Source organism: Pelmatolapia mariae, linkage group LG20 (assembly GCF_036321145.2).
Source record: "Pelmatolapia mariae isolate MD_Pm_ZW linkage group LG20, Pm_UMD_F_2, whole genome shotgun sequence".
Classification (NCBI taxonomy): Eukaryota; Metazoa; Chordata; class Actinopteri; order Cichliformes; family Cichlidae; genus Pelmatolapia; species Pelmatolapia mariae.
In genome coordinates, this window is record NC_086244.1 from 32,874,795 (window position 1) to 32,898,661 (window position 23,867).

At 40.7% G+C, this 23,867-nt stretch overlaps 1 protein-coding gene across 7 annotated transcripts in view; it reads left to right on the plus strand.

Moving 5' to 3' along the window:
- The window catches only part of bsna (bassoon presynaptic cytomatrix protein a), a 129,342-nt gene that overhangs the window by 73,052 nt on the left and 32,423 nt on the right, over window positions 1-23,867 (plus strand). For 6 of the 7 annotated variants that reach the window (XM_063463298.1, XM_063463300.1, XM_063463299.1 and 3 more), the window contains exons 3-4: window positions 12,875-13,339; window positions 17,327-22,699. In XM_063463298.1, coding sequence (XP_063319368.1) covers window positions 12,875-13,339; window positions 17,327-22,699 — 5,838 coding nt within the window. The remainder of the gene's footprint in view (window positions 1-12,874; window positions 13,340-17,326; window positions 22,700-23,867) is intronic. The other variant, XM_063463301.1, reaches the window with a different exon arrangement.

Below are 23,867 nucleotides of genomic sequence, written 5' to 3' on the forward strand. Positions count from 1 at the left end.
GCTAAGCATCAGGCTTTCAAATGAATTAAAAGTCTGTCTTGGTCTTTCGTTAATTAATAGGCTGGTGTGAAAAATTGCTGCCACACCGCCCCCTCGGCCTGTGCTTCGAGGTTTCTGGTAGTTAGAATGACTCGGGGGTGTTGATTCATTTAAACTAACATAATCATCCTGCTGCAACCAGGTTTCTGTAAGGCAGAGTAAATCGATTTGTTGATCAATTATTAAGTCATGTACTAACAGAGACTTGGAGGAGAGAGACCTAATATTTAATAATCCACATTTCATTGTTTTACTCTTTGGTTCAGATGTGGATACTGTATTGTTCTTTCTTTTTGATTTTTTATGTTTAAATTGTTTATTGCTGGTTTTTAGTTTGTTTTTTGTCCATTTGGGAGCTGACACGGTCTCTATGGAGATGAGTTTTTGGGGGGGTAGCAGGAGGAGAGAAGCTGCAGAGAGGCGTGTAAGACTGCAACTCTGCTTCCTGGTCCCAACTCTGGATAGTCATATTTTGGGGGGTTTAATAAATTCGTCCATATTTCTAGAAATGAGAGCTGCTCCATCCAAAGTGGGATGGATGCCGTCTCTCCTAACAAGACCAGGTTTCCTCCAGAAGGTTTGCCAATTATCTATGAAGCCCACATCGTTTCTGGGACACCACTCAGACAGTCAGCAATTTAAGGAGAACATGCGGCTAAACATGTCACTCCTGGTCTGATTGGGGAGGGGACCAGAGAAAACTACAGAGTCCGACATTGTTTTGGCAAAGTTACACACCGATTCAATATTGATTTTAGTGACCTCCGATTGGCGTAACCGGGTGTCATTACTGCCGACGTGAATTATGATCTTACTGTATTTACGTTTACCCTTAGCCAGCAGTTTTAAATTTCCTTCAATGTCGCCTGCTCTGGCCCCTGGAAGACAATTGACTATGGTTGCCGGTGTCTCTAGCTTCACATGTCTGAGAACAGAATCACCAATTACCAGAGTTTGACCCCCGGCGGGTGTGTCGCCAAGTGGGGAAAAACGGTTAGACACATGAACAGGTTGGTGGTGTACCTGGGGCTTCTGTTTAAGACTATGCTTCCTCCTCACCGTCACCCAGCCGCCCTCTTTCCCCAGCTGCTTGGGGTCTGCCGGGGAACAGCTAGCGGGGCCTACGCTATCTTCGGCTGCACCAGCTACAGGGGCCTGGCTAGCTACGGGTGAATGAAGGGTGCGAAGCCGAGTCTCCAATTCAGTAATCCTGGCCTCCAGAGCTGCAAAAATGCTACATTTGTTACAGGTATCATTACTGCTAAAGGAGGCCGAGGAGTAGCTAAACATCTGACACAATGAGCAGGAAAGTGCAGGAGGGACAGGTGAAGTAGCCATGGTGCTAACGAGTCGGCTACGAGCTAAGCTAAGCTAGCGAAACAGTACAGAGACAGTGAGTGAATACTTTGGCTATAAATTAGGTAGTGAGTACACAGTGGGGCTGCACGATTTTGCAAAAAATGAGAATCACGATTTTTTTGCTTAGAATTGAGATCACGATTCTCTCACGATTTTCTTTTCCAATATAAATATTTATAGCACTTATTAACTGCACATCAACTTCGTAACAGTTGAAACTGAACATAAAAACAATAAATGCCTCACATTTTGTTGTTGCCGCAAAATGTTGTACTGCTTGAAATTCCGTCTCCACCGTTGCTCGACACTGCGTGTACAGAGCAGGTAGTGCAACAATAGAAAAATAGTTGCGGGATGGCACTGTGTAGCGTTTGTCTAGGGCAGGGGTCAGCAACCTTTAACACCCAAAGAGCCATTTGGACGCGATTTCCACACAAAAGAAAACTCTGGGAGCCGCAAATACTTTTTGACATCTAAAATGAACATAACACTGTATATATTGGGTTTTTTTTACCTTTATGCTTTGTGTGAACAACTAAGGTGTGTTGCTTAAATGCATGAAGTGCTACAGAGAAAATTACATTTTAATTTTGTAATTAACACATTTTGAACTTTGCAAAATTCCGCCTAAGTATGTATTTTACCTGGTTAATATGTGTGGCGGGGCGTGGACTGCAGCGCCGCTGCAGGGGAGGCGGACGCACCTTAGCGGTACCCGCAATCACGCCTCGCCGCCTTAACGTCTGTGCCACCTATGCTGTTGTGTTGGTGTGTGTCGGGCTGCGAGCTTTAACACCAGCTGTATGCGTAAAGCAACCGTGTGTGAAAAGTGGTCAATAAAAAGATGCTGAAAAGCGTGTTCATGGAAACATAGTCGGGTCTGCCGTGATATGTTTACAATGGGACTTCCGCTCCTGAACCTCTGCGCACAGCGTCTGCTGTACGATCGGGGCTGTACGAAGTCACTTTCATCTTTACGCACGACTGTAAGCTGTCGTCTGTGAGGGGTGAACGTGTTTGTTTTTGGAGAACAGCTGCTGACATAATGTGGATCCGAAGATCCATAATTGGCCTACCTGGGGTTGAAAGTCTTGCACGGCGTTTCGGCGGGTATATTGGCTTCCGCAAGTGTGACGCTTATTTTGATCGATCAAAAACTAATAGAATATAATTTTATATTTATATTTCAATATCACAATAATCTTCCAATTTAGAACTACGAGTTAAAAAAAGAACTAATATAAATAAAATAGACTTTAGCTAATTACTTACAAAAAATTATTTATTTCCCCAAACCACGCGGAGCCGTAGAAGGACTAAAGATCCGCATGCGGCTCCGGAGCCGCAGGTTGCCGACCCCTGGTCTAGGGTGTTGATCATTTTCCTAAATCCCTCGTTTTGCACTGTGTTGATGGGAGCCATATCTTTGGTCAGGTGATAAGTAATAGCCTCCGTAATTTCTTTGTGCCTGCGGGAGTTCGACGGGTATGGGGAAGCGCTGTATAAGGTTCCCGTTATTGATGTTTGGGTGGTTGACCGGGACAGATTTTCTCCTGTCACTTTCTCGTCATCCCTGACGTGCTCTCCGTTGTTTCTATCCTGCCAATTTGAGCATCACAGGCACAGCTTCTGTATCACGTGGTATAAGGCTCCGCCCTTGTCATTTGTTGAGCAGGAAGAGTGAGCGCTTGTTTTCATGCAGGTTATGTCCCGGATCAAAATGCGGTACAATCGTCGTCGTCTTTTTTTTCTTTTTTCTTTTTTTTTAAATCGTTGTCATTTGGAAATGAGATCGCACGTAAGTATGAATCGAGATCGCGATTTTCTAACGATTAATCGTGCAGCCCTAGTACACAGAAAGGGTGCTTCAGATGAAGCACGTGAAGATTATACTATGAAGAAGGAATGTATCTAAAAGTTTTTAATTAAATTGCTAAGCAGAAAAGCTACTCAGAAACACCACTGTGTTTGAGCAGGAACAGGAAGTGATACTCTACCACAAAGCGAGCGAACACCACGTGACAGCGCCACCAATATGTGCACAGTGTTTGTCATTTCCACAAGTGCATGTCTGATCATAATGTTTGCTATTACATAGTTTTTCACTTTCTGGCTATTTGTTTATTTCTCAGTTATTTGCTCGCAGTCATATTCCCCTTTAGACATCCTTTGTGTGTGTGTGTGTGTGTGTGTGCACTTGTTCACATGAAATATTAACGCTGGACAGCAGACAGGAGAGAAGGATGAGGTGCAGAAAACAGCAAGAAATTCGGAGACGAAGTACAAACTGAAGAGGAGATGGAGCTCCAGAGGGAGGAATTAGAATGGAGACGGAGGACAATCGAAAGCTATTCTGAAAATTGCAGGAGGAAAAATATTTATGTGGGAGGGCTCCTGTGAAATTAGCTTTTTGTTGCCATATAAAAGTCAGGCTGATCAGGCTCAATGAGAGAGGTGATGCAACCTGTTCACCAAGTAGTGAAACCTCCCCAAAAATCATTACAGAGTGTCTTTGGGGTTCAAGACTTGGTGTTAGGACTGGGCGATATGACCCAAAATTCTTATCTCGATATTCTTTAGCTGGATGGCGATATACGATATGTATCTCGATATTTTTTTAAAGCCATAAAGTAAGGACAAAAAGAGAGTTCTTAGTCAAAGCCCTGTCCCAGATCTCACACAGGCACTTTTATTAACATACAGCGTAGATGTACAAGAAAAAATTACTCAGAAATAAATTATCAGCATTTATTAAATAATAATGCTCCATAAATAAAATAAAACAATGTTGTTTTTGTGCATAACTAAAAGCTCACAATTGTGCAGTCAAAATGTAAACTAACAGACGCTGAGCATAATAACAAAGACAGACAGATTTTGCAGCTGCCTGGAGTTTGAAATCCTCTTTGTAACCATGTCTCTGAACAGGTGCCATTTGTGGTCCTTATACACACACAATCCGGTAATATTACGTTGAAGCACAGTACGTATTACTCCGCGAGGCTCCTGACTAAGGCCGTAATCCTGTAATGCTCCGACAACCATCAAGCGGTGCGGTTTCGTACCTTATCAAAGTCGTACTAAAACATTTTTTGACAGATTGCTGCCCGCCGGGGTCAGGTCGTGGTCAGTAAGCACAACCAGAATTCAAACATAAGGCGCACTGTCGATTTTTGAGAAAATGAAAGGATTTTAGGCCGTGGTGTCAACGCGTTGACGCCGTCGAGCCCCACGCACGGGGCGATACGCGGTAACTCATTAACGGAGATTTGCCGTGTTAATGCAGTTATGGTGTTAACGTCATTTTAACAAGATTACCGCCACCAGCAGTAAAATAGTAATCTCCAAATGTTTTCTTTTTACCGACCAGCTCCTCTTTGATCGCTGCCGTGTCCATCTTGTCGTTGCCTGCAGGTGAAGCGATGGGGGAGCGGGAGTTTTGTTCAGTGAAGGAGAGAGGCGAGGCAGAGTAACGCAGCGTAGAGACAAAAGTGGACGAAAGAAAGTCAAACTAGCACCTCCACAAGTATAATTATAATGTAACATAGACTATATCGATATAAACGATATTGTCACATCTCATATCTCGTATAAAAATATATCGATATATTTAAAAACGCAATATATCGCCCAGTCTTACTTGGTGTGTACAAAAATTTGGTGGGGGGGGGGGCAGAATTTAAGATGTTTATATTCTCAAAGAAAATAGAGTGTTGATAGCTGAGTTATGTTGTGTTTGATTTATAAGGATAAAGTGAGCAAGGAAGTACTTCCATAGCTCAGCAACTGAAAGGTCCAGTCAGCTGTCAATCATAACCTGTCTCTGCTGCTCATCGGAGAGTCTGACCTGAGGTTAAGCTGTGTTGCTTCAGCATACTCCCTTATTGAACAGTGAGTACTTCAAGATGATGTTCATGAAGAAGAGGTAGATACATCATGTGGCTCATGTATTTGGATGAAGTACTATGCTCTTCCTATGTCATGATGAGTATGGAATATATAGCATCACTGGTCAGCTAACTGTCCACAAATATGAGACCAAGCCAGACATAGCAGTGGCATCTATGGTGTGATGGGAGTGATCCAACTTTGCAAAAAAGCTCTTTTTATTGTTGTTCTTATTCCAAAATTGGACTTTCATTTTGACCATCTTCATTGTAATTGTGATTTTTTTTTTAATTTATTTGATCTCTTTAATCTTTTTATCTCTTTATTTTTTGGGGTGATGAGGGATTTGATGGGGCAGAAACACCCAAACACATTGTTGTACTCCTCTGCTACAAACTGAAGCCAGTTGCATCAGACTCAGCAGGGAACCACATGACTAAAGGCTGAGCTGAATTACAGTATATGTGCACATGTTGTGTCACTCTCCCGTTTTCCTCACCCCTCCAGCCCTATGAGCTTCTCTGCTTCCCTTCTTTTCCTTTTCTTCCTCCTTCTGCTTGTCATCCCTCTCTCTTTCTGGTAAGCCTTCAGCTACAGAGGCCTCCTCCATTTTGCATTGATGTGAGCTGCGTGTCTACATGCGTGCATTTGTGCTTCTGTGAGGATATGAGTGTATGTGTGCCGCAGTAGAGTGCTGCCTAAAGCGGAAGCCTGTGCTAAGGAAGTGTGCGCTCGAGCAGAACAATGGCATTCTGGGTAAAAATAGCCCTTGCTCTGTTGGAGGGAGAGAAGCAGAGACAGAGGGTGACAGGCAGAGAGGAGAGAGGGAGGAAAAGATACAAGTTTAATGACTGTGTGGTGAAAAGAGAAAAAATAGAAACTTCAGGTGCAAATGTGGGAGAAGTAAAACAGGAAAAAGAAAATCGTGAAACTGACTAAGAAACTGACAGAAGTGCTTCTGAAGGTTGGGATGTCTTTGAAACAATAAACTAATCGCACTCGGTAGATATAGAGATATTTGACATCGATGTCTTCTGTACCAACTGAATTTCGTGACCAGTAAGAGTGTTGCTAGTGTAACCAGTGTATTATATTAAATCACAGTTCATAACAGAATCCATCAAATGTCATATTTTGTAGCTGTGGAATAAAAGATGTGGCAATTTTTCGTAGCTCATTATTTTACAATATATGCAAAGTTTGGTTATGAATAGCAAGACTAGTCTTGAACCAGCCACGTAAATGTAATAGTCCACACAGACATATAGTAGCAGTACTATGTAGTGGAGAAAGAAGCGACAGAAAATTATGCCTATAGATGATGCAGCTTTGGCCAGAGTAAGAGATAAATACAGTCCTGTGCAAAAATCTTGACCCACATCTCATTTTTTCAATGTTTTTCTTCCAAGGAAACAGACATGCTTGTCATTGCCTTGGATAATATTTCTCCAGCTTTTCTTGAATGTCTTTCAAAGTTTTTCTTTGGACATAGGCTGCTCTTTTACTCATTTACAGTCCAGTCCTTGTACCTGTCCTTTTTTTCCAATTTTCAAATCAATTTTATATATACAGAGCCAAATTACAATAGCAGTCACTTTAAGGAGTATAAGGTGAAGCCTGTAAAAGAATACAGAGAAAATCCCTGCAGTCGAATTACTACCTTTGAGCAAGACAGTAGGAAGGAAAAACTCCCTTTTAACAGGAAGAAACCTTCAGAAGAACAAGGATCAGGGAGGGGCGGCCATCTGCCGTGATCGCCTGGGGGTGAGGGGAGGAAGAAAGGACAAAAGACACACTGTGGAAGAGAGCCAGAAGAATGATACTTTGTTTGTGAAGCCACTTAACACTGACCTATGACTTGTTCAAGCATAAAAACTAGCACCAAATCCAACGGACTGAATGGAAGGATGGCTGTCAAGATGACATTTTTACGGAAGGGAAACAAGAACTGGACTGAAAATCAGTATCAACAGGTTTCATGGAGATCCAGATTTCAGTGTTATTAAAGCAGTGTGGGAGCCTCTTGACAGCGAACAGAATAAAAGGCATCTGAAGAAGAGCTTTGAATGTCCTTCAAGAAGCCTGAGAACTGAAGACTACTTAAAGAAATGACAAAGAATGAAGGTGATGATACCAAATATTGAGTTACAAGCTCGTTTGAATTAAAGTCTTTCTTTAAATGTATGTTTGCACGTGTTTCAATAAATAGCTGCACCTATTTAGAAATGAGTGCAAGCCTGAGAGTTTTGGACAGTACTGTTACGCTCCATCATGAAGGTGCAATTGCTTGACCTCTATTTGGATAAGACAAAGTAAAAGCAATAGTAAGTTACTGCTACAGATTTTCTGCGAATAAAATCCAGTGGCAGGGAAATGCTGCTTGTGACAGGTGGGTATGAATAAAAGGCAAATCCATTTCTTTCCCTATTATTAAGTGCGAAACAGACGGAGTAACTGAAAATAGCAGGAAATGGACTGAAAAAGAGCAGAAAGGTAGACAAGAAAAAAAAAGACAAGAGCTGGAAGGTATAGGACAAAAACAAATCCAGCTATGCTCAACATGCTGTACAAGAACAGACAGTCTGAAAGAGAAAGAGAAGATTCAGAATGTGCTGCAGAATGACACCAGCACATGAAAAGAAAACAGCAGTGCTCTGCGGCATGAATTAGCACTGATGGAGCATTTTAGTGAGTGTTATTGACAGGAGTAGAAAAGGCCAGATTGTTTGTGCTATGTAGGTTAAGTGGGCACCACTGGGGTACTCTGTGGGAAAACACACACACACACAAACTTCCCAGTAATGTCATCTTGAATATACTCTCTCTGAGAAAAGGAGGGAATGAGTTCACTTTAGGGTTGAAAAATGATTCAACCATTTCAGAACCTACAGTACAATGTGGTGCTTCAGGGGATGTACACACACAGAGTTGTGTTTCCATCATGTCAGAGGGCATTACATCGGCTTACATTCATTTGGTGTACTGTACTGTATTCAGAATGTATTCTTCAGGAGTTTAAACCTGAACCCCAGTTAAGCTTCATTTATGCTGAGCTTAAAGATTTGACAGTGATACAGCTCCTGTATAATCACTGGGATATAAACTCATTTTCAGTTACAGTTAGCACCGAGGCAGCCAATCAGAAGATAACAGCTACTTTGTTCAGCTATAATTGCTGAAGGCGTTTAAGATATTCCAGTGACAGTGTCTCAAAATATTTTCTTTCTATGATGCTATGAGTCCCTAATGCTCAAAAAGATTTTCCATCTTCTGATAATCTGTTTCTTTTTTTTATGCAGAAGCCATGTTGGTGGGAATAGGATATTCAAATGAATTTAAATTTTAGGTTTCACTGAGCGCACATACTTTTTTGATCTTTTTTTCCCCTTATTTTTAAATGACTGATCCAAATTTTTTTAATCTTAAGATTTCAGTTATCCTAAGCTGCATTATTCAGTCATTTCAAATTAATTGTTGAAATGTGAGTTTTTCTGTGAATTTTATATTGTAGAAGAAGTTTTGATGACAAATGGCAAAAGATAAAATGATTAAAAAGAAAAAAGAAAAACAAACACTTGGATGTAACCTGTTGTCTGTTCAGCTTCTAGTTCCTCTACCATTTAATTGTTTTCCTTACTGTAATTAGCTGGTCATGATAACTGGAGGCTAGCATTTTCAAAACTGTTGGATCAGCTTATATTACTATATTTATTATTGTTGTGAATCCTGTGCCAATTATAGTGCTCACTGCTCGGCCCAAAGCAGCACTGTCACTGTGAAATCTAAGGGAGATGGAGTCTTTTGTGTGACATCTAATCGCAGATAAACTCCCAAAAGGATTCAGAAGACAGGGGATGGAGCAAATAAAGGAGGCTTGAGAGCGGGAGAGAGCTATTAAAGGCAGAATGAGCCAGAGAATGGAGTTTCTGTAGAAAGAGATTTGGTGAGTTTGGTGTAGAGAAAGAGAAAGGACTCGATGGAGGTGAAAAAGAATAGAGATGGTAGATAAGTGTTGAAGAGGAACAACTGCTTCTGTCAATTATTCATTACATGAGTAATACAGCTGCTCTTCAGCCCCAAACTCCATTAGCTGTCATGGACAGAAACAGACACACTGGCACAGAATAAACAGAAGGTGCTGGTGGCGTTGGTGGGTGGTGAGCTAGATACTGGAGAGATCATCAAAAATACATAATGCATAAGTATTATATATTATGTTGAAATGCAACTGTAAATGTAAAACTAACCCTCTTCTCAGTTTTATGCCTTAGACCTCACTCCTGTAGTATTGCTGTGCTGCTAACTCTATTAGTCAGTGTTAGCATAGGACAAAACACTTTATAATGTGTTACACCTCATTTATGTGTTGTACAGGTAGATAATTTATTGTTTTTAGTCACTCTCATCATTTCTTGCCACTGATGACTGTTAATTTTATCTTGAACTCTAAGAAAAAACCCTCTGAATGCTCATGGGGTAGAATTCACCATTAGCAACTAGCTAATTGGAGCAGTTAGCAATAGGCCGCACAACACTACAACACCACTTAGCGCTACTTCTTTGTGTTGTATGTTGCATTCTGTTGTGTTTCATATTGACCTGATGTTATACGTTTGTTTCTTCTGTTACACTATGAAGCACGCTGGTGTATTTATGGAACAGACACAAAAGCAGACACGGGAGAAACAAACTAAGGTTTAACAAAAAGCTAGTCGTTTATTTGACTGAAAAAACGTGAAGACAAAAAAAGGAAAGGCGAATAGGGGCAAGAACTAAACTAAAACCTAAACTGGGAAAACTAAACTATGAAAACAAAGACATAAGGCATGAACATGGAGCTGAAGAGGAACATGCAAACATAAACGTGAAAAAAGTCTGAACATGAACATGAACCTGAACCTGTGTAGAAGCAAAAACTCTGTGGACTGACGAGACTTGACATGAAGATAAACAGGCGACCCGACAAAGAACAGAAGTTGACTGAACTAGACTCTAGACACTAGACACTAGACTCTTCACAATAAAACAGGAAACATGGAGGGATGTAGACATGACACACGAGCTTGACAACGTGGACACAACACAGACATGAAACACGTGACAGACTGGACAGGAAACATGACACATAAACAAAGAGACAAAGATGAAACAAAAACCAGAATAAAACTTAACTAAATCCTAACTATTAATAACACAAGAACCTATTATCACAAACTTAACATAAGAAAATCAAAAATACAAAATAGCCTCAAAACGTCACAGACCCAGCCCCTGACACTTTGTGATTCTTCTGTCTATAAAAAGTGGTACATGAGTACATTTTATTTACGTAGAAGCTAAAGAGGCAGATAAAATCCTTTGCAGAGTTAAGAAGTAGAGGTGGGCAGATTGATCCAAATATCGATAGTACTGATAGCAATGATGTTCAGTGCAATAGGATCAATACTTTATTCCTTTTCTATAAGTTCAGTATGTAGCCCACTGAAATGTGTTTAAAAAATGTAGGGAAATTAACCTCAAACATGCACTATGAAAAATGTCTGAACCTTTTCGTGTTGACTATCACATCTATTCTATTCATAGCTTACGGCACATTTAGGGAAGGTTACTTTTAAAATGTATTCCACTACAGAATACATGCCCCAAAATGTATTTTGTAACGTATTCCGTTACGTTACTCAATGAGAGTAACATATTCTGAATACTTTGGATTACTTAATATATTATCATGCTTTTTTACAACTACATGAATGTACTATTGCTGTGTGATTTATTACTATTACTGAAGGCTACTCGCCATACCAATACCAACTAGATGTTTAAATCTTAATATAAAATAAGTAACAGTAGGGTGGACATTAGGTAAGGCTGCACTTTTTGCAGCGATCTCATATAGCGTATATAAAACAGGTCTGCGGCTCCGAACCGTAGTAAAGGGACCACTGGATAATACGTCGTGTTCCGGGCTCGTAGCCAAAAACTAGCTTTACTGTCTGGGTCAACTTTGCTAGCGAGAGACAGAGAGAGGAAAACACGAACACAGTGTACAGTCGAGTCTTAATAGCTTACTTACAACTGGGCTCGTCAGACACTCTTTTTGGCTGCAGTGGTTATTATTACATTTACATGCTTCCAGCTCCCGTTTCTGCTCGGTGACAGCTCGTACTTTTCGACTCTCCTTTTTCCTCCCTCCCTGGCGCTCACACAGACACATAACGGGTATGGCAGTCCATTCTCCCTGCAGCACGGACTACACTGCCCATGAGGCTACATTCTTTAGGGCTATGCCTGTAACACTCTGCCTATTGCCTTATTATTAAATAATTTTAAAAAATATTTCTTCACATCATTATGAGACGCAAGATTGAGACACAGGCATTTGAGCCTCCTAATGCGTGTTTTGTTTGGGTTTCACCGGCATGGAATTACCAAAAATAGAGAGGGCATAGCCTAACATATGAAACAGGAAAAGACCGCCGTGCAATCCCTTTATTTCAACAAAGTAACTGTATTCTGAATACCACATTTTTAAACGGTAACTGTAACGGAATACAGTTACTCATATTTTGTATTTTAAATACGTAACGGCGGTACATGTATTCCGTTACTCCCAAACACTGCATTTAAACAACAGAAGTTGACCCAAAGTGCTTTAGACAGGTACATTTACATTTCGCGTCTCCAAAAACCCCAGTTTTAAAACACAGAATAAGATGAAAGGTGTTTTGTTTTATTAAATAACTAATGTGAAATTAAACATCAAAGTGATTTAGTGGTCATTAAAGTGTGTTCAGCATTTACAAATTGATGATAATTCATCTCATAAATCATGACACACTGCTCTCTCCTATTTAAGCTGCCTTTATAGTATCAGCATCTGTATTGGCATTGACAAAACAGTTTTTGTATTTACTTACAATACCAACATTTGCACTATTGTACTTCACTACTAAGAAGAAGGGAATAACAAACTAATATTCACCAGGTGGATAAATGAAAAACTGTTGCAGCAAGCAAATTTGTAAATACCTCTTTGTCATATTATCTTGAAAGATGATGGGTTTCTAATAAAATGTTGAGTTTCTGGAGTAATGTTTATGATATTGTGAATTTGTAATATATTTGTATGCTACTAGTTTGGCTTTGTCAGAATGAAGAAGACCAAATTACAAGCTAGATTAAGTACACTGTTGTGGACTAAAGTCTTTCATTTTTTGTCACTCAGGCTCACAGTGTGTGAAATCGAGTAGAGTTGATCTGATGAAACAGGGAGTAGCTGTTAGAGCGACTTGGCCTTTTAGAAACGTGCATCAGCTCAGCTTAGCCCGCTACAGCTCTGACAGCTCTGTCTGGAAATAAGATTTTCAGTGTACACAGTACGTGAGTGTGTGTGTGTGAGGCTGTTGCTATAGTTTGCTATTTAAGTGAATGCTGAGTTGAAAATTAAGAATATTAACCAGGTTATGAATGTGAAACAATATTAGTTAATCCACATAAAACGATCTTTGGTGCAGTAAGGCTAAGGTTGTATCACAATTACACACAAAAAAAATTACATGTTTGTCTTTTTGTCTTCTCTCTGTTTCAGAAAAAAGAGTGGTTATGTCTCAACTGCCAGACGCAGCGGCTGATGTCTGGCGAAGGTCTTGATGAGCCTCCACTTCCTGTTCCTCATCCGTCTCCCAAGCACCAACCCACGGGCTCGCCTCGACACCAGACACCAATCAGTCAGCAAAGTCCCCTCCACAAACCTACCACCCAGCAAGGGTCCAAGCCAGGCCAGCCCCAAACACAGAGCCAGAAGCCACAGGCGGGAAGTGTCGTTAGCAGCCCGTTTGCACCTGCAGCTGCCAAACAGCCAACTGAGACCAAGACTACAGCACCATCCACGACACCAGTAACAACCACTGAGATCGAGAAACAGCCAAAACCATCAGAGGAAAAGCTCAAGACTGAGCCCGAGAACCAAACTTCCAAAGAGACCAAGCCCTCCCAGAAGAAAGGAGAGCAGATCACACCGATCAAGGACATTAAGAAGTCCAGGCACTATGATGTAAGTCTGATTTTTGCATGTCACCAATTTATGTGTTAAACTAAGGAAAATGACCAAAAAGTGAACACAAATGATTTTTGAGTTTTTTAAATGTGTCCAATATCACATTCAAATGTGAACTATGCAAAAGGACACAAAGAAAATGCGACAGTCTTCATGCAGTTGAACAGAAATATGTGGATACAGAGTTAGAGCCAGGAGGGTCTTGAGGCATGTCTGTCTACACTGAAACTGATTTCCTCCAAAATTTCAGGATGTATCGCCATTATGAAGAGACATGCCAGGATAGACTTAGCAAGACACTCAGGCCATGGAAGTGATGAATTTTGATTTGACTGTTCAGACTGAGGTTGCAGTGAGTAAAAGCAGACCTGCATTTGAGTTATGACCATTTATGAAAGTTACTCAAGGCAAAACTGAGAAATAGCAACTTCCACAGGGCATTAGGCTACTTTTGGCTCTGATTTGACACTATATTTATAAAACTGAACTCAGTTTACATGTAATCAAGAATGTAAAAAAACAGATCTCGGTCGCGTATAAGTAAAAACTGACTTTTAAGGTGTGGTCCAGCTTCACATTTATGTTTTTTGTTTTTGTTTTTTAAATCAAACTCGCACTCTGGTTCAGACCTGCAGAGCTGTAGCAGAGGATTTCTCCATGCTGCTCATTTTTGTGGTACTAAAGCTAGAGTTTAAAAAAGGCCAAAGTTCCTTTTACCTTGTCCTTGGCACAGAAAAACTGCTAGTTACAGTTATCTAAAGGTTTTTCACATTAACTAGAGACTATGTTGGTTTACTGTAGAAGGCCTACAGACTCTTGTACAGCTGTGTCACTCACATCCATGCTTCTATGCTTGTTGCATTGCTATTGTTCATGAATGCAGCTAAACAACTAATAATTTCTATAAGCTGATTCTCTATATTCACATAGTCATGGGAGAAGGGTCAGGGTTGGGATTACTTTTAGCCTTTCTGGATACAAACTCAGTGTGTGTGGGTGTGTGTGTTTGTGTTTCACACCACGTGTATGCTTCAGACTGACTTGAGAAGTTTTTAATTGTCTTCCCTTCCAGCCTCCATGCAGCCACCTGATGCTTCTTTTCTTTATATATTCAATACTTATTCCCTCCGTAATTCCACTTTATTACACATAACTTGATTTAAATACTTATTTGTTTTGATTTCTTTGTATGTGCAGATTACCCGGATTGCTGCCTGCATCTGGTGAAAATTTCATGTCAATAGCCCCATTAGAAATGTTTTTCCTGAGAAAAATGTTGACACATTCGATACTTATTTTTTCTGATGTAAACATTACATAATGTTTTTTTCTGAGTTTCAGTAAGTAAATTACAGAGCATCTTTAGGCAATGCATTATACATAGATTATTGCTTTTATTATGTATTTGTGAGATTTGTTAACAGATTTTTTCTTTTCTTCTCACCATGTTTCTTGTAAAGATTAACATAAGACTAAATCAAAAGGGGGGGGGGGGGGTTACCTTATTTTAAGAGAGTTCTTGCTGTTTTCATTTTTTTTACTGGCATACAAAGAAAATAAGTAAATCTGTGCTCTAGAATCAAACTTCTTATTTTACCACTATTAATTTGGATCCTTTGCTACATGTTTCTTGTTTTTAAATATTCAAAAGAAAGCATTTTTTAATTTGGTCTCTGATCCATAAATGCAACTTGTGGTTGTTTTGTTCTTTTTTCAAATAGGAGTCAAAATGCTAATGCTTTATAATGAGCCTCCTGATTTCTGATACATATTTTATTTGCAGTGATATCTGATCATTTCTAAAATGGGAAAGTTCATTATTATTATTGTTATTATTATTATTATTATTATTGTAGTGACAACTAAACTACATCAGTTTTGACTCTGCACTTATTTACAGAGGGATGAGATACTTGCCTTGTCTCATTTTCCCACACTCTATTAAGATGATATTGTCACTAAAAGTGACTAGTGCCCATGATGTGTCATATTTTTTGTACTGTATCTCTTGCTCGGTTAATATGGCTTTTGTGCTGCCTATGCAAAGCTTATTTAATGTTTTCAGTTCTTGTACAAAATGTCCCTATATATTTATATTCAGACTGGTGCTTATATATATTTTTACTTGCAACACTGACATGATAATCACTTTGTTTGCAGATATGGTTACTTTACATGCAAAATAACTGTTGCATAGATGTAATAATAGGGAATTCTAAGTTAAATCGGTTCCATTTTCCTCAAGTGTTGGACGTCCATATTGATTTGGAAAGTATGTCATTGATTCCCGTTTCACAGTATGCTGAGGCTGCAAGTGGCAGCAAGGCATTGGATTACCTTGGGGAGAGACAGAGATTGAAAACAAAGACAGCAGGAAGAACCTTTTCTTGCTGTTCTAATTCTTCTAAAAATTGGCATGTCATGAATCTGTAAAATCTCCAAGCCCTTAGTTCATGTAGCACTCTTGTGGTCATTTTTAAGGTAGTGCTGGACTTTATCATCTGAGGAGCTGCTAAGTGATTAAATTACACAGAGCTCAAAGTACAGATGCATTATAACCACCTTAAGAGCTTTTCATGATTTTTACCAGTTTTCCATCCTTTTCTCCATCTCCCCAATCATTTACCAGGTTAGTCCCTTTGAGATTATAAATGATTGTTATTAAGAGCCATTGATGAATGAGTTTTCATTTGTTCAGATATTAAAGTCAGCTATACAATCTTACTTTGAGCTCATTATCAAAAGGAAAAAACATGAAAAACACAGTTTGACTAACCTCTTTCCATCAATGGCTCAACATACCTAACAATTATAAGTCACATTAAGATTACTGCATAATAATGTTATTTGTCTTTAGACAAATGAATAAATCAGATCAGATTCAAAGATGTAGAGTAAAATCCAAGTGTTTTGACTCAATTCTCAATTTCTATTACATATTTACATATTTAAATTAAGTTGTATTTAAGTTGTTTTTATTTAGGATTTAGTGTTAGACATGTTAGCTACGTGTTAGCTAATGCTAGTGAACCTCATAGTAATATATTTTTGTTTGTTTGTTTTTTCTTTAGATTCAAAATGAGTACGCGCAAACCTATTTGTGTTATATGAATGTAAAGTTTCTAAATATGTAATGACTGCTTTTTATGACTTCATGTTAACCATTAACTGTTCAGTGTTATCCTGTTTGTGCACCACAGAATGCCACAGGAAACCATTTCTACTTGTGGCCATCAAGCTTTAAAATTCACATTTTTGTTGTAATATCTTGTTTATATTGTACATAGTATTGTTAAATGTTGGAATATTTATTTTACCATTGAGTCCCTTTTTATTTGTTTTTACTTGTTTTCAGTGAGAGAGTTTACATGTTCTCTTCTGATTCTGAATAATTCTGATAGGCATTGTGTAGCCTGAGAAGAATCTCAAAACTTTCTTACATTTTCCTGTGTTAAATTCCCTTAAATTGTAAGACATGAGTAGCATGTAGTAATAAATAAATCTCTTTTAGACTGATTTAAACTAAAGCATTCCATTTCAGCCCACTGGCTTAAAACTAATTTTAATGGAAAAACATAAAATGTCTTCATGGTGAATTAGTGATCACGTGAAATAAATCCAGTTGATATGAAATCAGTTTAATCAAATTTTATTTTTATTTTTTATTTTTGATATTTTTAATATAAACTGAAACCATACTATATAATGGCTATCACACAAATAGGACTATTATATATTACTGCAAATTTCTAAATAAGAAATTCCATTGTTAAAACTCTTATTTATTTGTGTTAATAATAAAAAAGTATGAATTTTGCATCTAAAATCAGAAAGTGATTTTAAGTGGGCTTTAATTTTTATTCAGATTGGTATTATTGACCAGTTTCAACTCATTGTAAAGTTTTATATAAATTATCATTAAAACTAAAAACCTTAGCTCCCCAAGTCTAATCCATTTGTTTTTCTTTTTTCTTTTCTCTGTAGGATACAAAAAACAACAGCACCCACGACTTGTCACGCAGCCCTCAGAGTCTCAGTGACACTGGCTACTCATCTGATGGCATCTCCAGCTCCCACAGTGAAATCACAGGTCTAATCCAGGAAGAAGAGATGAAGCTGAGTGAAAGGGGAATCAGTGGCCGGGGCTCCCCACCAAGTCCCTCTGAAATCACCAAGCTGGAAAGCTCCATGAGGCCATTACTAGAGAAGAGCTTCTCTGAAGAGAAGGCAGACAGAAGGGGGAGGAAGCACAGAGACAGAGATTTGGATGACAGAGGGAAGCAACGCCCACGTTCTCTGTCAATCCCGCCAGATGCATATGACTCTGATGAGGAGCTGGAAGATATACTTGAGGAAGAAGAAGATGGGGGAGACTGGGAGGGTAAGCGAAAGGAAGGGAAAGAGGAGAAGAAGGAGAAGAAAAAGAAAGAAAAGGAAGCTGAGCCCACAGAGATGACCGATGAGGAGTTCATGAGGAGACAAATAATGGAGATGAGTGCTGATGAAGACAATGAGGAGGAGGAGGAAGAGATGGAGGAAGATGATGATGAGGAAGACGAAGGATATGGCTACCAGAAACCCAAAAAAAGCCACCATAAGCACATAATCTCTGACTCAGGGAAAGAAAAGAGACGCCTTCAGCACCATTCCAGTAGTTTTGAGGAGGAGACTAAGAGCTCTACTGATGTCTATAAAGGCTCAGTAGAAGAGGGTGAGGAAGATGTGATGGCATCGCAAGGAGGTCTGAGGCGCTTCAAAACAATTGAACTCAATAACACTAATAGCTACAGTCGAGACATTGAGCTGAGCAATGAAAACGACTTAAGCCTTGATCGGGAACCAGAGCTAGAGATGGAGAGTCTGACAGGATCTCCTGAGGAACGTTCTCGTGGTGACTACTCTTCTACTCTGCCACCCACTTCATCCTCATATGGCTCTGGACAATCTCCTACGTCCATCTCATCAATGGAGGAAGATAGTGACAGTAGCCCCAGTAGGAGGCAAAGACTGGAGGAGGCTAAGCAGCAGAGGAAAGCACGCCACCGCTCTCATGGCCCTCTCCTTCCTACCATTGAAGATTCTTCAGAAGAGGATGAACTCAGAGAGGAGGAGGAACTTCTGAGAGAACAGGAAAAGATGAGAGAAGTGGAACAGCAAAGAATTAGAAGTACAGCAAGAAAGACCAAGAGAGATAAAGAGGAGCTGAGGGCTCAGAGGCGCAGAGAAAGATCCAAGACCCCTCCTAGCAATCTGTCACCTATTGAGGATGCGTCTCCAACAGAAGAGCTAAGACAAGCAGCAGAAATGGAAGAGCTTCATCGTTCCTCTGCTTCTGAATATTCGCCTCAAAGTCTTGATTCAGAGGCAGAGGGATATGAGTCCAAACTTTACAAGTCAGGAAGTGAGTATAATCTGCCAACCTTCATGTCACTCTATTCCCCGATAGAGAAAACAACTGCAACCACCACTACAGCACCATCTTCAACTTCCAAACCTCTGAAGAGTGCTGAGGAGGTCTATGAGGAGATGATGAGAAAGGCAGAAATGCTTCAAAAGCAGCAGAAACAACAACAGCAACAACAGCAACATGGAAGACATGGGCAGTACTATGAGGAGGACATTAATGGGCAAAGTTATGATGATGAGTATGAATATGAGCAAGATCAAACAGGATATGACAATGAGGCAGCAGAGACAGAAACTGATATTTATGAGGAGATTAGACAAACATCTCAGAACATTACCAAGATGCAACAGGCCACAGATGAGCAAGTAGAGATTGAAATTGAGAGCTCTTACCCAGATAAACAGCTCTTAGATACAGGCTCAGCCTTTGCTAAGCTACTAGAGCAAAGTAATGCTCTCCTTACACCAGGTACCAGTCCCACCCAGATCTCAGCTCCTGTGTCCTTTGCTGAGACTGCAGGGCGAATCCCTGATGTCAGAGTAACCCAGCACTATTCTGCAAAGGATGGACACAAAGATAGACTCAAAACCCAAGCAGGAAAGAATGGAATAACTCCAACAGTGGCAGCAACCACTATTGCAGCATATGGTGTTTATGCTAGAGATGCAGTAACTATTTCTCAGACTGGTCCAAGCCACACTGTTACATCCACTCAGTCTGAAATAGGTCGCAGGCATACGGGTAGTACATCCGCATCTTCAGCTACAGTCTCAAGCGTATGCAGCAAGATTGCAGAGATTACCCAAGCCTACAGTCAAAGAGAAGTCATTACCAGAAGGGTAGGGGAGACCAGGGGGATCCAAGTGCGAGACAGCTCAACATCTTCTATAGAGAGAATTATTGAGCCCCGTTCTCCCAAGTATACTACTTATTACAGAAGCACCAGTCCTCCTCTTTCACCATCACCACCACCACCGCAGAGTCCCACTCGCTCTCCTTCAAGAAGAGCTACAGCGGAGTTCTCTACACAGACTTTCAGTTCAGCATTGCGAATGGAGTCAGCAGGCTCTGGTCCTACTTCACCAGTAATGGCTCAGGGAACCCAAACATCACATCGATCAGTTTCCCCTAGGCTCTATCGACAGCAATCCTCTCAGGATGCCCCATACTCCCCTCCTTCAAGCCCAGCTAGGCCAACGACAGTCAATACTGCAACTTCCCCGTTGTCTTCTCCTACCCGATTTAGCCGCCAATCAACATTTGATACTTACTCTCCATGTGGCAGCCCTCCAGACACACCGCCTTACCACCACTCTCCCACACGGAGCTTTTATCGTACGCAAAGAGTGGAGAAAGTAAATGTCGGAACAAGCATGGTCACCACAGCCAGCATATACACCAGAGGGTCTCTTTCAATGGATAATATCTCCCTCTGTAGGATATCCACAGTCCCAGGGACTTCGAGGGTAGAGCAGGGCCATATGATTCATGGTGGAAGTGTTGTGGACCTTAGAACAGCTACCAAACCAGCTCCTATTATTATGACTGACCAAGGAATGGATCTCACCTCCTTAGCCACAGAAAGCAGAAAATATCATGGTGGACCAGAGGGTAGCAGACATTCAACGATTGTACAGCCACTGATTATGAACTTGAACACACAGGAAACCACCACACCAACCACTGTAAGTGTCACCGTAGCTGCTTCAATGTTCATGACCCAGCCAAAACAACCAACAGTTTATGGTGATCCACATCAAAACCGAGTGGATCTGGGACAAGGCATGGGTTCAGCAGTTTGTCTCTCCCAGAATAAACCAGTTTCACCTCCAACTGACCCATCAATACCAAAAATTGATGCCAAACTGGAAGACCTCAGTATACAACAGAGAGAGCTTCAAAAACAACAAGAGAAGCTGCAGAAACAACAAGAGCTCCTGGAACAACAGTTGCAACAGCACCATCAGATGCAACAACAGCAGCAACAGGCATCTGTTTTAGCCAGGTACAACCTTACTGGCCCAATCTCACCTTTACTGAAAAAAGATTTGCTCGTCAGTCAGACAACCACTGCTTCAGCTGTGGTCAGTGCTGTATCACCAATCATTAACCCTGAACTGTATGGCGCTGGTCCAGTTGAACTCAAGGGAAAGCCCAGTCCTCCTGGTTTGATGTCAGGGGGTAAATCACCACATAGTATGGTTGTACAAATGGATGGGGGGCCAGACCCAGCCAGGGCTGTGACACAGCTCGTCAAGGTAGAAGAAGGACAGGATGCTGTAGATCTGACAGGAGGTCAAATTAAGCCTGACAATCAACCAGCTTGCTGTGATGTTGTTTATCGACTTCCATTTGGTGGAACCTGTGTTGGTGCTCCTGAGAAAGAAGGCATAAGGCCTCCATCTGCCCCACCTCTCACCTATGAGTCTGACCAAGAAAGACAACCTGGAAGGTACCATGAGTATCCAATGGATGGGCGTAAGGCCTACACGTTACCTTTTCCTGGTAGGCTCCAGCCTTCAATGTCTGATACAAACCTTGCTGAAGCTGGGTTACAGTCTTACCATTCTAAACTGGAACCACATCTCCAAGCTTCAGGAGAACTTGCCATGGATTTAACTGCTATGAAACAGGGCTATGGAGGATATGTGGGGATGCAGTATGGTTCCTATACAGATTTACGGCATGGAGGAGACATTGCAGCACAAACACTGCCTATCAGAAGATACAATTCCTTGTCCAACATCAGTTCAGATTATGGCTATTCTGCGCGTGACATTGCTAACTTCCAAGAGGCTAACTTGGCTCAGTATAGTGCCACAACTGCAAGGGAGATTAGCAGAATGTGTGCAGCACTCAATTCCATGGATCGCTATGGAAGCAACCCAGACTTGATGCAGTTTGGCAGTTTGAGCAGAGGTACTGGGCCCGTGGCCTCCAGACTTGCAGCTGGTCTTGGCATTAGGCAAAACCTTCTCTTTGGATTAGATGGGAAGCCAATCTCTCACAGTCAAGCACTAACTAATCTTATCAATGCCAGGCAGGCAAGTCTAAGAGCCATGTACCCCGCTGCTATTAGATCCTCAGATGGGATGATCTACTCAACTATTCAAACCCCCATTGCTTCTACACTTCCCATCACAACCCAACCTGCCTCTGTTCTTCGACCACTAATAAGAGGAGTCTACAGGCCATACCTCTCTGCCAACATGACACCAGTGCCCCTATCTAGTCTTAGCAGGCTACCAATGAGCCCCAGAATGCCCTTATCTGGACAAGCTGCAGTCCGTTATCCAGCACCAGGCCTTCTCCAAACAACATCAGCCACTGACATAAGTGCTGCTGCCACAACAACCTCAGCAACTGCAGGGGCCCTAGTGGGTGTTCCCATGACAACTAGCTCAGTGGTCCAGGATGAACCAGTTTACCTTGGCAAAGGTGCGACAGTGTCCTCTTCATCAGCAGAGGTCACCTCGGTGCAAGGAACAGTTGTCATACCAGCTGATCAGCAGCAGCAGCCAATAAACCTGTCCCAGGCACACCTGAGTAGCCAACAACAGAAACAAGTAACAACTGTTCAGCAGCCACAACAGCCTGCCCCTGCTGCACATGCTTACCCACTTTCAGGTCCTGCACAAACACATGGTTACACCCAACCTCCAGCAGTTCTATCTGCCCCTGCTGCTGGCTTACCAATTCCAGGTGGTCTTCCTCCTTTCCCTCCACCAGGTGCCATACACAAAGAGGGTGAAACTGAGGCAGAGAGACTGCACCGCCAGCAGGAGCAGCTTCTGCAGATGGAGAGAGAGCGGGTGGAGCTGGAGAAACTCAGGCAATTGCGCCTGCAAGAAGAGCTGGAAAGGGAAAGGTTAGAGCTGAAGTTGCACAGGGAGAAGGAGCAGATCCTGGTGCAGAGAGAGTTACAGGAGCTGCAGAACATCAAGGAACAGGTAGAGGGAGAAGCAGGAGGTGGAATGCAGAGTTTGATCCTTAATGTCTTGTTTGATGTTGTGTGGTTATTGTGTTTGCATTGGATATTGGGGTTTTTTTTGGTTTAGTTTTGTGGTGGTGTTATTTGTGGTGTATTTGGTTGAGTTATCTTTTTTAAATTCCATTTAAAATGCTTTTATTCAGTGTTTCAGTATGTGCCTACTTAACAAGACACATTAAAAACAGCTAATTTTTTATACAGTATATTGTCTTTCAATGTCTGTCTCTTAGCAGTTCTTCTAAAAAGTATATTAAACAAGCATTTTCAGTTAATCAGATACATTAAGTCCATAAGATATTTCTTTAAAATGTAGTGCTAAAATTCTGTTCAAAAGTGAGGACTTTTTTCAAATAAATATTTTTATGCAGCCGTAGTTATAAATGATGAGTTTGCATGCTGTTTGTTTGGGTTTTTTTTAAATTTTGCACATGATTTTTGCGTGTCTGTTTGATGTCTGTTGTATGTGTGTTTGAAAAGGATACCTGTTTATAAAGACTCATGTTTCATTTATTACTTTGATTTTTAGGCCAAAAAAGTGGTTTAAATGTTCCATTCAGCGGACTAATTTGTATAAAATCATAAAAATCAAGCAAAATAAACCAAAATATGTTGCAAAACTATCGAAAATCAGTCACACATGTTGGTTATAATCTATTGCTTTCTGAGCTCTTGGCCTTGCAATGATGTTTTCACAGTAAACCTGAGGGCTAACGTGACAATTTTCTTCTTTTTTAATAGAACAAGCAGTTGAAAATCTTTCAACTTAAGTCTGTTAAACAGGTGTGGAAGTCTTCCTTAATGAGAATAAACTAGAAGTGAAATGTTTAAAATGCATCTCATAATTTACAGTACAAGCAAAAACCCCTAACTGCTTATTTGCATCAGCCTGTCATTTTAGCAGTAAAAGAAATGCCTTAAATATTTTCTGTAGAGCATTGTATGACTGGTAAGAGCAATTACCAGTACATGCTGCACTTCATTTATGTTGCGCCTCCATTCTTGGTTTTTGCAGAATATACAAGTTTGACTAACTTGGAACCATTGTCAAAACTAATCCATCAGCACAAGAATGACTTCATGTCACATTCACATGTGGGAATCTTGTGATTTAGGCTGCATTTTAGAAA